At 41.1% G+C, this 16,349-nt stretch overlaps 1 protein-coding gene across 1 annotated transcript in view; it reads right to left on the bottom strand.

Annotated features, from left to right (window-relative positions):
- Positions 1-12,586, bottom strand: part of FBXL5 (F-box and leucine rich repeat protein 5) — a 316,902-nt gene extending 304,316 nt beyond the window's left edge. The window contains exons 1-2 of the mRNA XM_069202604.1: positions 12,438-12,586; positions 228-443 (exon numbers count right to left, since the gene is read on the bottom strand). Of these exons, the coding sequence (XP_069058705.1) occupies positions 228-443; positions 12,438-12,521 (300 nt within the window). The 5' untranslated portion in view covers positions 12,522-12,586. The remainder of the gene's footprint in view (positions 1-227; positions 444-12,437) is intronic.
- Between the last annotated feature and the right edge of the window lie 3,763 nt (positions 12,587-16,349).

Raw genomic sequence — 16,349 nt, 5'->3', positions numbered from 1 at the left:
GTTTTTTTAAAGAAGCTGTTGCTAATTTGGGACTGAATTTAATCAAATAACCACTTCTCTCATCCCATCCCATCAATGTACTGGATGAAGGAACAACAAAACTAAATCGATATGAGCTGTAGTCTCAAAACAGGGAAATTAATCGGGCACCTAATCTTTGCTGACTTAGAAACTGCTTCAGGCTACACAAGGTTTTGCTGGCACAAAAGCCCTATTTTCCAGCTTACCTTTACATTCCTCAGCCCCTTCTCAAAAAGGCTGAGCATTTCAGAGAGTTTGTTGTCGGAATGCACGTTATACATAGTTTGGCTGCGCTGCTGGAGCAAGCCGATGATGTACTCGTTCTCAATCTGTTCGTGCATTTTGAATTCCTTGAAGGTGGCATGCAGAGACTGCAGCAGGGCTCGAAAATCATTGTTGTTGGAGAAATTGGTCTTGGACAGCTGCAGAAGGAAATACAGTTAACAACACTCAATACCCTTTTTTGCCACATACAGTTATAAAATGTCAAATAGATCTGCAGTCCCAACACCCTGTATCACAAAGAATACCTAATACTTGTTGACGACGACTAAGTATGTAAAGGATTGGGTTAAGTCCCCAACAACATTTGCACTAATGGTTGTTATAGTCTTTAGAAGTCACCACCAAGATTCTAGTTGACCTCTCACCCAGAGAGTGTTTCTAACTACTAAAAGGAGCAGGTCTTCAAACTAGCTGCACACTAGTAAAGTAAAATTTACTAAACCGGAATTTAACGCTTGAATCAAACATACAACTGTGAATCTCATATCCTACTTAACTGTCTCTGATGCTAGGTGTTCTTGATGAGATGCGGGAAATAGAGCTCTAAGATAGCCGTGTCTCTCCCATCAAACTTCTTGTAACCTTTACAAAAGAATCCCGCTATTTGCATTTCTTCACTTGGAGTGCTATATGCGTGCAAGCATTCCACCTCGTCTGCCGCTCCTACTTACTCTTTAGGCTCTTAAGAGAGTTAATATAAGCATAATTCTACCTATACTACAAAAACAGTTAAAGTGTTACACACTTTTAGTTATCTGAATGTCTGGGGTACAGAATCACAAACTTCTACAGTTGACTAGTTATTCAGGCTAACCTCTATATAAAGTGGTTTCAGCAGGGTGGTAGCATTAAGCATTTAAACTCTAAAATGGGATGAGAATGGCTGTGCCTCTAGGATCGCATGAGTCACACCTTTGGAAAGTTAATGTTCTTAGTTTCTAAAAAACAAGCATTTACAATGCAATCGATCTCACGTTTGCTAGAGTTAGAGCTATTATTGTTGTAAATGACATTTTTTACCCATGTGTTTTGGTTGGAATGGAGTGGATGTATGTGGTGTGGCGTGCAATCATGCGGGTTATGTTATGTTGTGTTGTGTTATGTTAGGCTATGTTGTGTTATACTATACTGTGTTATGCTATACTGTGTCTTTTATGCCATGCTGTGTTATATAATGTTATGCTATGCTGTGTTATGCTATGTTGTGTTACGATAGGCTATGTTGGCTTACGTTGTGCTATGCTATGTTGCGTTATACTATGCTGTGTTATGCTATGCTGTTTTATGTTGTGTTATGCTCTGCTATGTTGTGTTATGCTCGGCTATGTTGTGTTGTGTAATGTTATGCTATGTTGTGTAATGTGTTATGTTATATTACGCTATGCAGTGTTATGTTATGGTATGTTGTGTTATGTTGTTATGCTATGTTGTGTTGGATTAAGTTATGCTACATTGTGTTGGATTATTTTATACTATTCTGTGTTCTGCTATGTTATGCAATGCTATGTTATGCAATGCTGTGTTATGCAATGCTGTGTTATATTGTGTTATGTGATCCTATGCTATGCTTTGTGCCAGCTGAAGGGACAAGAAACTCAATCCACCAAACTAGGTCGGAATTAACACCAAGCAGCCAGGCCGTAGGTTGAGCAGCTCCCCCCCCCCCCAGGAGGGTATACAAGGTCCACGACCGCATACAAAATATACTGAATAAAGAGGCTTACCTTATTTTCACGAGGGTGGAAGGAAAGTTAAAAGTGCATAGTATCCGTACATAATATTCTGAACAAACACGTAGGATTTATACAATGAGTTCGTGCTGATGTGTCTGTTTGCACTATGACCACCATGGAACGAGAAGCGGCGAGGCAAAAGAAATAGTTTGTCCACGCTGAAGTATATCAGCATTCCTTCAATTGTCTATGTAACATGGGCAGTCTGCAAGGCGTGACAAAAACAGCCTCAAGGTGCGACACACGTAAAGCTTTTACCAGTGACAACAAGTGAGTTCTGAAAGGCAAGCCCACGAACAAGTGAAAGTGATGGGTATGAGATGGGTGTGGTTAAAAGCCCACAATACTAACAACAGGTCAAAGCACTTATGCACTCGACCTAAAAAGATGGCTACCATGTGGAGCTTTCTCTGCTAATCTGGCGAGTTTACTCTAATTTTGTGTGGAATACCAAAAGTCGGAGTTGTTGATTTAACTGGGACAATCTTTACTCCTGATGGTGTTACTGTTACCATTGCCAGAAGGACAAAGTCCAGGTCCAAATCCTTTCTTATGCATGTTTTGTGAGAACTCAAAGTTGTATGTGATACAATGCTTGAAGGTTTACGAGGAAAATAAGTTGTTCAGGCCAGTAGGACCAGCATAACTAAGACAACTCCTAATATAATTTAGGAAACAAACTGACTGCCCTGTTCTAATCTCCAATATTAGCTAGGTGATGTGGGGGGAGGGGGTGGATAAAACAGGATGGTACCAATTAGGCTTCTGCAACGAGTACAAGCTACAGGTAGCTCTTCAGCTGCGTGTAAGTTCAGCTCTTCCATAGCAAACCAGCTTACAAAATTAGAATTTTTGCTTTGTTGACTTAATTATACACCAATGTTGAAAAGCCTCCACCCCGTTGACATATCTGATAAACTGTTTATGTTTTTCCACACCAACAAGTTTCCATTAGTCCGAAAAAAACTGAGCTGGTTGTGGACCATTTCCGAAAGGTGAAGCTTACCTGTGTAAAGGGCAGAGCGTTGTTCCACCAACTAACTACAGGCTAGGCTAGGCTAGGCTAGGCTAGGGATCCCATTTTTTGGGGAGGGGACGCTCTGCCTTGTTGAGTGAAGGTGGGCACATTAGAACACACCTGCTTCCTCAGCAACCACCATGCCATCACTAACACCTTGAAAGTCCTTGTAGGTTCTCCTTTCTTTCTGCACCTTCATCGGGGAGCTGGCCCAGCCAATCGTAAAAACCCCAAAGGGGCTTGAAATTATCAGTATTGTCAAACCATAAACATGTCTGTTGTGCTGCTACTCTAGGGTTGCTAGTACAGCACAAATTAATAGGTCACTACTTCAGTTCTTCAGACTTTACTGGGGGTTATCGGAAGCCTAACATTCTTCAGTGCAAAAGGCAATCTCTCAACCCACCATGCCCCTGGACTGGCAATTGCTGCAAGGGCAGCATCCTAATATGAGGTCCTATGCATGAAGGAGATTACTTTTTGGTGCCCTAAACCTATGAATTTCAGAGGGCTAGAAAGCCAGAGTCATATTCCAAGACTAAACAGAAGAGAGATCTTCTCAGCACATGCGTACTTTTGTGCAGTTGAGGAAGGCCTTTCCTGAAAAACCAGGAGCTTTGCACTATATGTCCTCCATCTTAAAGGCTAAAAATTCTGATGCTCTTGGCCGCTTCTCAATACCATCCAATAGGTTTACAAGGAGGTGACTTGTGTCTTTCTGGATGTCTGGAGGGGAGGGTGGTGATGGAAACAGAATAAGGCTTTCATATAAATTGTCTGGAGCTTTTAGCAGGCTCTTTGACGATCTGTTCTGTAGACAAGGAGTGAGTCTTCGACTGTATACTTCTAAAGATGCTGAACATGACCGATAGGTCTAGGCCTTTCAGACCATGCTGCCTATCTTATATAAAAAGACCGTCTCTGCAGGTATAGGATATGGCTTTCAGCATAACCACAGTTTTTGACATGCCATCTTGGCCGATCTTCTCTCAGTGAAGGGTTCTCTTGTGATGGACAACCTCTGCTTTGAATATTGCAACCTGAATTAAGACTCGTTCCCGACATGGCAAATGAATAAAGACATTTCCGGGATCTCTTTATACATTTGGCTAAGTCACTTTGTTTAGAGTCCTGTAGGGGTGTTGGGTGTAAGAATTATGATCATTAAGGCAGAAAGTGTATTGCAGAAGGAGTAAAGTTCACTACTGGCAAAAGGAGTAAGCTAATGCTCAGTCCATTATAGACCCTTCTTTTCCAGAACAACAGTTCCAGACCAACCAATGTGTATTTTAAAAAGCAGAAGGGCGGCTGTGTGTTGGGATGCCACACAACTTCTAATTCGCTTTGGGAAGCTCTGCTGGCCCATTTCTTCTGATACTATGGCCAGTCGGGTGAGTTGGGTGATGCAAGAAGTGGGCACTGATGTGTCTCTTTTTGTGGTCACTCAGTAAGGGGGCCACGTATGACTTCTAAAGATTTTATTGCGAGAAATGATTTAGAAGATATTGCCAAATCAACTGACTGGTCCACACAATTCACCTATAAGTGGCTTTTCTTTAAAACCATTGTCAGACATGGCATCATTGATTATTAGCCAGACAAATTTGAATAATCTGAGTCACCGGGTCATGTGTATTTAAGATTTACAGCTAACATGAGGTAAAGTTACACTTTTGTTAAGAACAAAGATGAGCTAATGTTTCCCCTATAAGTAGGACTATTACAAGTAAGAAAGTGGTATGTAGTTTTCTACTGAAAATGTAAATAATTTCACAACAATAATCAAATGCAACGCATGATATAGTTCATCACTGCAGTGGTTTAGGGAATCCTGTGGTTACCTATGGAGGAGTTCACGATTCAGAATAACCTACTTTAAATTCCATGTGGAGATCAAAATAAGGAGAAGATGAGTGCACTGAACGAATGGCTTCGGGTAAAAGAAGAGGAAGAGCTGTGATTCTTCATGTGGTTCGTTCGGTCTGTATTTCTGACATTCACTGGCTAATAAACACTGAAATGCATGAGTGCACAATCGTCGCCTCTACGAATTTTAACTTTCCCTCAAGTTAGCTAAGAAATTTTACATTCTACAAACATGTTCTACTATTCTGTTACCACGCTTCTCCCAATAAAAACACTAACCGACCGTGTGGCATGAGACATTGGTATTTCCTGTCCAAAAATGACGAGTTTTATCGATGGGGTAGCTGCAGTGTTTGGGCTTCCATCGATGGAAAACCTACCAAACCCTTTTAGAAAAAAAATAGGTAACCAGGAGTCCAGGGTGCTGTTCATTCCTATTTAATAGACACTTTTTTTTTTTTAAAACACACTTAAATCCCTCACATGATTAAGCATGCGTGGGCTGATAAACGGTCTCGAGTCAAATGGGAAATCCTAACACTGCCTTACGACCAGGGGGGATTTAGCCGCTCCCATTTTCGAGCTCTATCACTGTGCGCAAGCACAATTCGCATATTACTAGTTACATCCTCCGCCCTAAATGGCACACAGTCACTGAGCACGACGTGTCCTTCCTGGCACTTTTAGCTCAAATATCACAGAGCAAATTAACCAAAATTAACACCAACGCACAGGCGGCTGGCACGGGATGATATACATAAATGCTATTGAAGGGACAGTTTGTAATTACCTCATCATGGTTTCACTCATTTCCCTCATCTGTTCAACACCTTCAGTTTCAACATACTAACTAAGCTCGCCTTGTGCGGTGTGAGGAATGTGGGGGACTTGGTCCCCAATGGTGAGTTCACGCAAGCTTCGACGGTGCTGGAGAGGTTCAGCGCCAATGCTTTGGACTAATTATTTATCTGCAAAGTCGGGTGAAATGTAAAGAACATTACTCTGAGTTCCCACAAGCACCTTCTGAATACCAAGCCCCGACAGTCTTGCTTAAGTCGGACTCTTGTGGACACATGATAACTACCATACAAGCCACAACCCCCCATCACTACACTGGAAACCAGACCTGCTTGGGAATGGGACATGGGCGACACTATTACCTCTAGGGAATGGTCATATTGTTGTGCCCAGACTGGTGTTCTAACCCCTACTGGTCAGCTGTGCTGAATTAATTTCATGTTCTCCACACTGTTCCAGCTACTCATGTGGGGACTTCTGACTGTGCTCACTGAAGAATTTCAGGGGCTGATCTCATACATAAGGATAAGTGCTGGCACTCCGTGGGTGCATACTGGTCTCAAGTATTTCAGGCTCTATGTGTGATGACTGATGTGGCCCTATCACCATCACCTCAAATGGCCCTACTAGGCTGCACTCAGACTATACTACAGGGCGAGCACAAATATGTGTCTATTGCCCTATTACAGGCAAATTAGCGAGTAGCTTGCAACTGGGGGAAAGTGACTAACGGGGTTGGCTGACTGGGAAAAGGTGACTACCAGGGTTGGCTGACTGGGTGCATAACTTAACCTATTGTCAGGGACAGCTAGATATGTACTATCTCCTGATCCCGCCTACGAGCAGATTGACAGATATCTGGGATCCCATACGTAGATATCTCCAACAAACAGAAGGACATGCATTCGGTGTAAAGTTCAGCTCTGGAGCAGACATGGTCACCCAATTCTTCGAGACCCCATCAAAACAATGGATGGCAGCTGCTTCCCCTCCGTGATGGGCCCAGAACTGAGGGGTTGGATGCTCTTACTGTTTTCTTCCGCGTGGTGGGTCTATTGTGCGTCGGCTGTAACCTACTTATGGACACTTAACCCTCTCGTACATCTACGGTCATTTTCTGCTTAGCTTGGTTCTGAAACTGTAGCACTCATGCATTATATATTCTACTATGGTGTGAAGCAAGGTATTGAGAGTTTGTGGCACTGTTTACAGTACTTGGTTCTTCTCTCCAGATAATGTGTATTGCTATTATATCCTCTTAAATTAACAAGGTTAAAGAAATAATAAACATTAACAAAAAAAAAAAATTCATGCTGCTCCCATCAGTTGCGTTTTTGGACCATTTTTCCCCTATTGTTTAGTGGTCTTTTTCCCCCAGGGAGGAGGGGTTGACAGACTGGTAGTAACCCCCTACCCCTTGGGGGGCAGGGGGTAGAAAGAGTGTTGGGACAATTCTGGGGTGGGGTCACTGCTCAATGCTTGAGCGGGAGGTCTGCCCACCCCATTTTGTACCATTATTGCCCAGGGTCTAATGCACCATCACCACCATCTGCTAGCACTTAGCTCTGTTGTGATGCCAACTCGCTGGCATTACAGCTAAATAAAATAATAATCAAACTTAGGACCCAAGGGAGGCTCTTCCCTCGCTTCCCAACTTTGATTTCAGAAAAGAAAAATGATTCCGATTTTTAAAAGCATTTTCTTTTTGAGTATGGCAGACAATCCCGACACCATGACTGCCTTTGAGGCATACCCTTGTTGGGGTGACTGTAGCGACAAGTCTATAAAGAGCTATGAATTCTACACGTGCTTTGAAAATTGTATTAATTCTAATTAGGTGCAATTATATGTTAAAAGACAAATGTATGGTTTAATTATTTGTCGGCATTCACTTTTACACTCAGGGCAATCACCCAAAAAATGTAAGTCTTTTGGGCCGTAGTACTTGTGCCATTAATACTGTATTCTGAATTGAGCAGAACAGGGGTACTCCAGGGATGGTATTTAATTTCCTTGGCCTTTCTATCTTCTTATTTAATCTTACGTTAGGTAGTAGCTCTGGATGGTTTTCAATGATCCGAAGTAGTTCTCCAGGAAAGGCTGAGACCCCACCTTCTAGATGAAACGGACAAATTTTCTTTTACCACTTTTAAGGGATGGAATACTTTTTCTATGTTAACTTTTTTGCTGTTATTGTAGAGAAAGAAGTCTGTGTTTTTTGGTTCCATGCCTTCTTATGAACCTCTAGTAAGAAATCAATTTAACCTAGGACCTACACACATAACATCTAGTGCACAATGAATGACGTCACTGTAAAACAAAAAGAGCTCAAGGGGGAAATATGGTTCACTGTGAGACAATAACATACTTCATTGAGAGAGGCATTAACAGTCTGCAGAGAAAATATATAGTGGGTACTGCCCAAGGTAAGACCAGTACAATGAACTATACTTCATTAAACCTAAGTCGCCAATCAAAAGAAAGGATGATCAAGTATCGCAGTAATAAAAAGCTGAATAACATTTCTTAAGCATAAATACTGAATTCCTTGTTTTTTTTGCCAATGACAAAGCCTGCAATTTAAATTAACAATTTAGTTCCCAAATCATACAATTGCAAAAGGGTTGGCATGAACAAATGAGGTACTTAATAAAGAAACCTCAAAAACAAGCACTGGATTTAACTCTGTATTGTTTACCAGTGTGCTGTATGCTGTTTTATTGGAGCTTTCTCTACACCTTGAGAATGAGTGGGAAGTGTGCAAGGTTTCTGACATATGAAGGTGGAGATTTGGAACGCTGTCTCGTCAAAGACAAGAAGCAGAAACCTCAGATGTCAATGGTACACAATTCTGTGAACTGGTAAGTGAAAAAATTTATTTTAATTTGCTCGCCATTCTTTGTGGAATTTGAGGAGTGTACAGCGAAGGATTCATATGCAGTCACTGAAGTTTATGGTTAAGTTTCCACTTTTGAATCGTGATATCATCATTTACAAGATTTAAAGGAGGTATTTGCGCCCCATATCCTCGAGCGAACCCTTAGTTGGACATAGTGAAAGTGTGTGCATCAAAGGGAAGAGACAGGAAAAAAAACGTGGTTTTTAATCCGGGTGAATTTAAGTGACAAGAATATTACGTAATTAGGACAGTTACTGTTACATAATGGAAATAAACTTTTAACAAACTTCCTGCACGCCGAAAAATTAGAACACCCCTATTCTGGACGCTGGATACGGCTGACTATTGGTGGATCAGCCGTGACTTCTAGCAGGTGACTAAGACTTTTGTCGGCCTAATTTTATAGGACAAGAACATTAGAAGTACATGGAATTATTTTCTGTTAATTCATGGAAGATTCATATGTGTGGTAGTCCTGATGAAGCAGGAGTTTATATATTCACGCCACAGAACACTGTAAGACGCGATCTAAGGGCACTGGATCTCTTTGTATGTCAGTAATTAAAAATCATGGACAGGGAGTAATATTTGTAGTAGAGGCGTACATTTAAAAACCAACTGAGTTGTCTCATCAGGATCTTCCCTGGCGTTTAAGATATGTTTTTTTATATATTTGTATATTTACCAAAGATTGTGGGAGTAAAACCATATATTTTTTGTGGTATTCTATATTTTCCCTAGTGTGAAGTACCAGCTTATGGATGTGAGTTTGAATGGTGAATTGATAGTAACTATTAGATCTTGCTAAGGACACCACTTGTCAACTTGGTCTGAAAGAAAAAATAAAAATAATATATATGTACACACACACACACACAATATGAAGTGAAGGATCATATTCCATATTTAGAGCAGTACTGGTATGTAATGCTAGCAGTATGGATGAAGGCTATATATTGAGCACATTAACAGTACGTGCGGATCCCGGTACGCACTGCAAGCATGGCATGTTTGGAAGATGTGCAACACACACAGAACAATCTATACACCATGCCCTATGTGCACAATGCCCAGCTATGTACGGCAAGTTTTTTCAAGAACTTGATCAAGGGACCGACAGTTTCATTCAGAGTTGCAATGTGATAACAAATCTGATGTAATCCTAAAAAGCTGTTACCCTTCACAAGCGTTCTAACGTCTCTCAATATTTTCTGAACAACAGAAGCAGCACTGACCAGGGCCGAAAGGTATTTTCTATTCGTAAATTCCTTCAGGCAAGACAAATACAGTGAGATGCTAAGATAGGTCCTGCAAAATTACATAATGTACGCATTAGCGAGATCTAAGTTACAACAGACAGCTAGTAGGTCCAATCTTATTCTATCTCCTCCTGGTACAGACATCCAGAATCACTTGTCTTGAATGCATATCATGCCTTGTGCTGTTCTTCCTTTGAAATTAATATTGTCCCAAAAATATCCTAATATGTATATCTTATGTCTTAACCGGCACTGAGTAACTTCCTATTACCCCACAATTTGTGTGTTAAATTCTTACTTGTAAACCATGTGCAGGAGTCCACCTTCACCACCAAAACCTTCTGAATAATTTTTATGGTACACCCAGGAAAACCTTTAGTCCCCTGTGCTAAACCTACACAAAGGTCCACAATGAGTTTCAGTCTCACGGTATCAGTGTCATCATTACCCTATGTCAAATTAGCCCTGCACACCCTTGCAAAGCTGACCCTCTTCTTACACCTACTGCAGACCTTATCCTAAACTTGGTAGGGTTTCGCAAATGCCGAATTGGGCGCTGCTCCGAAAACCATGATTTTTTCGTTGTTGTCTCTTTTTTTGTTTTTAAATGTATAAAATGTTCCCTTTCTTGTTGACTACACATACTTCAGCGAGCAACTGTGATGATTGCCCTCTTTTTTCACTAAAACCTTTCTTACTGTTCAATATTTTTGATGGCTGACTCAAGGTCAGATCAGATGCAGCCCCAATTTTTTCTTGGACTTAGTTGCATGTTGTCTTTATGAGGATTTGATCTCTCACCACCTGATCGTGTCTTATGCTCTCAAAGTTGCATGCCAACACTAAAGTTTTTAGTATGGCAACATACTCCTTTCTTAATTTGCCTACCTTCTGCTTTCTATAGCAGAATGAGTGTTGTTCAATCAAGGTACTGACTATCTTGCTATAACCTGCAGACATTTGTTTTATAGCATAGTCAAAAACAAACAGTTAAGTTCCCTGCTGGTTCCAGGGAATGAACAATTATAAATATTCTAAACCCTCCCTACCGATTCAATGCCTAAGATGGGCTACTTTCCTTTATAGAAAACAGTAATTTGCTTATAACACCTCAATGTTTGTCAGGAAAACCTTACACCAAAGCTTTTACTTTCTCGAGTTTAAAATGTAGGGTTCTGTTCACTATGCAAGAAAGGACATACTGTCTGTTTAGATCTTAAATGCGGGGGTTCTGCTAGTTGTATTTGGTTTTATGCTCTATTGTGCAGTACAATCCATCAGTATCATACAATTTACATTACAGTAATGAATGGCTTTCAAACAAGTAATTATTTCATGGATAGTTGTTAAAGACTTCAAGTTAGTTCTCTATTTAATAACTGCATGTAGGTGCACCTTGAAAAGCACGCACTGCAAATTAAAATGCGCTAGTCGCTGCATTACATCTAGTCTAGACTGATCCATACCACTGAAAAGCTGTAGCACGTATAAAGAAAACAACATACACCAAGGTCCGCACCAAATACCAAAATACATCCACGTTACTAAGTTTAAGATGACTACAAAAAAAAAAATCACCTTACAAATTGTCAACTATATCCGAGTTGCTAAAACTCGGCTTCATTTGGTCGGTAAGGCAAAGAGCTTAGAGATATTTGCACAACAGCACACAAATAGTGGCAAGTCCTTCAGAAGATAAGCCTGCGCATCTCTTCTCCGTATACCAACTGGAAAGGGCACAACCGCTAGTAAATGCTAACCAATAGGCACACCTTAAACTTAAGATGTCATGGTGCCTAAACCGAGCAAAAGGTGCATGTAGTAGATACAATCTCAGTGAATCCTGTGCATCTTGAAGAAAATGAGTAAGGGCAATGTAGAGTAATTTCGTGAGGGAACGACCGGGCGAGAGTAATAAAAGACGAGCATGCTTAGAGTTGAGCCGCAGTAGCTACCGGGAAACGGTTAGGACGGAACAGCTGTAAGCATTATAAGAGGGGAGGGGGCGTGGACTTGTTAAAATGTAGGAACACAGTGGAACAGTTCAAGGCGCACCAAGGACGCAAATCAAAAACTCCGGTTGCCGAAAACACTGCATTTGTAATATCTGGGGCACTTTTTGGGTGGTGAAGGGGGCATGTGGCCATTTAAGGAATTGGAGCCCCCAGTGAGGTATTTTCAGGAGTATTATTAGATCGAAACGAGCATTTAATGCTTGTGAAACGGAGCAAGCAGTTTTAAATTTGAAGATCGGACCGGCAAGTGTCACTTAAGCAAAATGCTGCTAGGGTTACATGTAATTTTGAAGCCAAATGGTCTGGGCATTTTGTTTAATATGCACATGTTTGGTGTAGTCTCAGGGGAATATGGACGTTGTAAGATTGAGGTATGTGTACCACCACTGTGAAACGCATAATGAAGAGGGGGCTTGCTGCAAAACATTTTAAGTGCATTCTTTACTGGGTAAGGCAAGGATGACAGCTGCGCAGGTTGTGATAAGCGCGACACGCGCTACTGCCTGCCTTCGAGGCCCCTCGAATATATTGACATTCAGTTACCTTATCACAATAGAGGCCGACAAGCTGCTTCATCCGCCAGTGCGGCGCAGTAAACACATCCACCTCGTCCGGGAATGGAGCCATCTTCCCCTCTCCATAGATATCCGCCGCGCTCCTTCGCCGCCTCCCCTATACAGTCAGAAAGAACAGGACGAGTTGACGCAGCTTCCCTTTGAGCTTTGCAAACAGAGCGGCCATGTTTGAATAGGATTGTTGCCGCACGGACGTGGGGATTACGTTTGAGAATAAGGACTTTTTTGAGAAAGCTACTACTTACTGGTTTTATTTGGAAATATGTGAAAACGTGCTGTAAATGGCTTTGTAAATAAAGAAGGTTCAGTATTGCCAAAGTTTTCAAACGGTACACAGGATAAGTATTTCGTAGGAATACTCTCTTCTGGACTGCAAGAATATAACTTTAATTTGCAAAAAAAGTGAAAAGAGTGTTGGCTTCCACTATAAAAATATCGGGTTCAGATACCGTTATTGCTTTTACCTAGAGGTAAAGTGCATGCCGAAAGGTCTTCGCGTTAATTGTCTCTTTTCTATGTTCATTCCTGTTGCTTAACCTACGCAAAGGAGGCAACGCCATAACAAGAGGCGTCTTTGGTCACGTGCGAAAACAGACAGAGGATGTCGTCATTGCTCTATATTTTTAACCCCTTCGCTACTAAGCCTCCCGCCGTAGCCCCCCCCCCCCCCCTTTTACCCACTGAGCTTGTATTTTGGGGTTAGAGTTTAGGACTCATAAGTTTTTGTCTACATAAGCTATCCAAACCAAAGTTGCGTCCTTGTTTGTTTTCCAGCATCCTGGGTATTCTAAAGGTACTCAGGGCTTGTGGATTCGCCTGGCGGGGACCCAGACGCTAGCCAAAATACAGCTGATAGTTGTTTTTTGTGGCCAAATGGGGAAAAAAGTGCCGCAGAAGAAAGCATCTGGTTTTTCCCCTGCAAATGGCATCAACAAAGGTTTTGCAGTGCTAAAATTACCGTCTTCCCCTCTTTCAGGAAAAGACAGACTAACTCAAGAAAACCAACATTTCAACTCAGTTTTGTAATTTTACTTAGCCATACCTAATTTTTCTTATTTTTTGTGCTTTCAACCACCTTCCAGTTAGCGACAGAAATGGGAGTGAAATCAATTGTGGATCCCAGAAAGCTATACATATATTAAAAGTAGACAAAATTCTGAATTCAGCAAGGGGTAATTTGTGTAGATCCTTCAAGGTTTTCCTATAAAAGGTAACAGTTGAAATGAAAAAATAAAATAAATTGAGTTGAAACATACAGCCATTTCTGTCTGCGTTTTCATGTGTAACTTTTACCAGCTATGGCAGATTTTCGAAAGCAATATACCCTTTCATCCGCTGGACCCTTCTGGTTGCAGGGATATATAGGGCTTGTATGTTCACCAAGAACCCAATGTTCTCAGAGCCAATTAATGAGCTGAACCTTGCAATGGGTTTTCATTGTGTACTGGGTATACAGCAATTCATTTGGTAAAATATGAGTGAAAAATAGGTATCAAGGAAACCTATGTACTTCTAAAATGGGCACAAACTATGGAGTTTAGAAGCAGTGGTTATTTGCGCATCTCTGAATCTGGGGTTACCCATACTAGCATGTGAATTACAGAGCATTTCTCAAAATGACTTCTTTCTTGTACACTGTCTTAAATTTGGAAGGTGCAAACGCAGAAAAAAACAATTGAGATTCTGTGTTCCCCCAAGTTTCCCGATAAAAATGGTACCTCACTTGTGTGGGTAGGCCTATTGCCTGTGACAGGAAATGCCCCAAAACGCAACAATGACGCATCACATTTTTACACTGAAAACTGACTTGTTTTTTACAAAGTGCCTAGCTATGGATTTTGGGCTGTAGCTCAGCTGGCACCTTTGGAAGCCTAGTAAATCTGTCCAGTTTTTTTTTTGTGTGTTGTATTTTTTTTATTGTTAATTGCATCATATTACACAGTATATAGTGAACAGTCTATTAATCGAAGCCATTTCTGTTTCTAATCATATTTTCTCTTAGTAAAGGCAACAAGTACAATTTTACATTCTGTGAATCATTATCAATATACATGTCTGTTTCCTTTAAGCATTATGCATGTACGATTATTGTTTTATATCTCTCTTGTCTATTGCTATGCCATTTGCCATAGTTGTGGCATTTTCTTATAATAATGCTGATACAATCAGAGGTATGTTAAACGATTTAGTATAACCAACTTATAAAAGAAGAGGAAGAAAACAAAAGAACAAGGATCCATTCGCTCCATGATGTCCTCGTTATACAATTCTACTGTAATAACAGTCGAGTTCAATACTAATCAGGTGTCCCATTTGCCATCTCCTTGAGTCTCCCAGAGATATGCTGCTAGTCATTTAAGGAGCATAAGTCATAATGCTTTGTGATAAGGATGGGATACGGTCAAGGGTAATGGGGGACCATTAGGGGTGTACTGAGGGATATAAGGAAAAGCAGTGATTAGTGTGGGTCGTGGAAATGGGAGAAGGAAGTGGGGGTGGCGGGTGAGGGGGGAAGGCGTCTGGGTAGGGATCAAAGAATATAGAAAATGTAGAATAGAGAGAGAAGGTATGGAAGGGATGGGGGAGAGAGAACATATATATGAATTGTATTAGTGTCCATGGTGTCTAATAGGCAGAGGAAGAATAAGAAAGTGACAGCGATAGTAACAATAATAATCACTGCAGTAATAATGATGTTAATATTAGTAGTGATAGTGATAGCGATAGTGACCGAGGGGAGGGGGTCGTGTGAATTCAAAAGGCAAATCATTATAGTAGCTGCTTCCATATGAAGAGAATAGGGCCAGGTTACAAAATGTTACAAAATGTTATGGGGCGGGGGGGGGGGGTGAGCTGGAGAGTGGCACGGTGACAGGAACATCAATAATATATTTCTAAGGATTGGGATATGAATAGTGGTATAGGTTATGCCAAAAAGGTCAATGGATAGTGGATAGTGAGCAGTGGCTTTACCGTAGGTTATGCAGTAACTTTCTACCGGGGGGGGGGGTCATCTGAGTCCAGGAGGGGAGGGATGGTGTGTTAAGTATGGGCGGATGTACCTGTATGGGCACGACATCGGGAATGTTGTGTTCTCACTACGTGGTATTTTGTGCAGTTCTTTAAGGGTGATCCGGTCCTAGTGTCCAGAGATGAAGGATGACCAGGTCTGGAGAAACACTTCCGTTCTGTCCTGTAAACTGTAGATAAGTCATTTGTGTGTGGCTGCTTAGTACATTGCTGTCAACCATTCATCATGGGAGGGGACGGTCAGTGCACGCCAGTGTCTAAGGATGCATAATTTGGCCGTTGCTAGCGCGGTGTGTAGGAGTCTACTTTGAGTTCGTGTGATCTTATGGAGTTTTCCCATGTCGTGTAGCAATAGGAGAGATGGGGTGTAGGAAGTTGGCTCTGTATGTGCTATTTCAAAGTAAGGAATAGCATGCACAGAGTCCAAGGGTTCCCCTTAGAGGTAAAATAGTGGTAAAAATAGATAATACTAATGCTCTATTTTGTGGTAGTGTGGTCGAGCAGTAGGCTTATCCAAGGAGTAGTGTTAAGCATTTGTTGTACATACACATAGACAATAAATGAGGTACACACACTCAGAGACAAATCCAGCCAATAGGTTTTTATATAGAAAAATATCTTTTCTTAGTTTATTTTAAGAACCACAGGTTCAAATTCTACATGTAATATCTCATTCGAAAGGTATTGCAGGTAAGTACTTTAGGAACTTCAAATCATCAAAATTGCATGTATACTTTTCAAGTTATTCACAAATAGCTGTTTTAAAAGTGGACACTTAGTGCAATTTTCACAGTTCCTAGGGGAGGTAAGTATTTGTTAGGTTAACCAGGTAAGTAAGACACTTACAGGG

The sequence above is a fragment of the Pleurodeles waltl genome, chromosome 1_2 (genome assembly GCF_031143425.1).
Source record: "Pleurodeles waltl isolate 20211129_DDA chromosome 1_2, aPleWal1.hap1.20221129, whole genome shotgun sequence".
Lineage (NCBI taxonomy): Eukaryota > Metazoa > Chordata > Amphibia > Caudata > Salamandridae > Pleurodeles > Pleurodeles waltl.
Note: the sequence above shows the minus strand (reverse complement) of the source record. Positions and strands in the feature narration are given on the sequence as shown.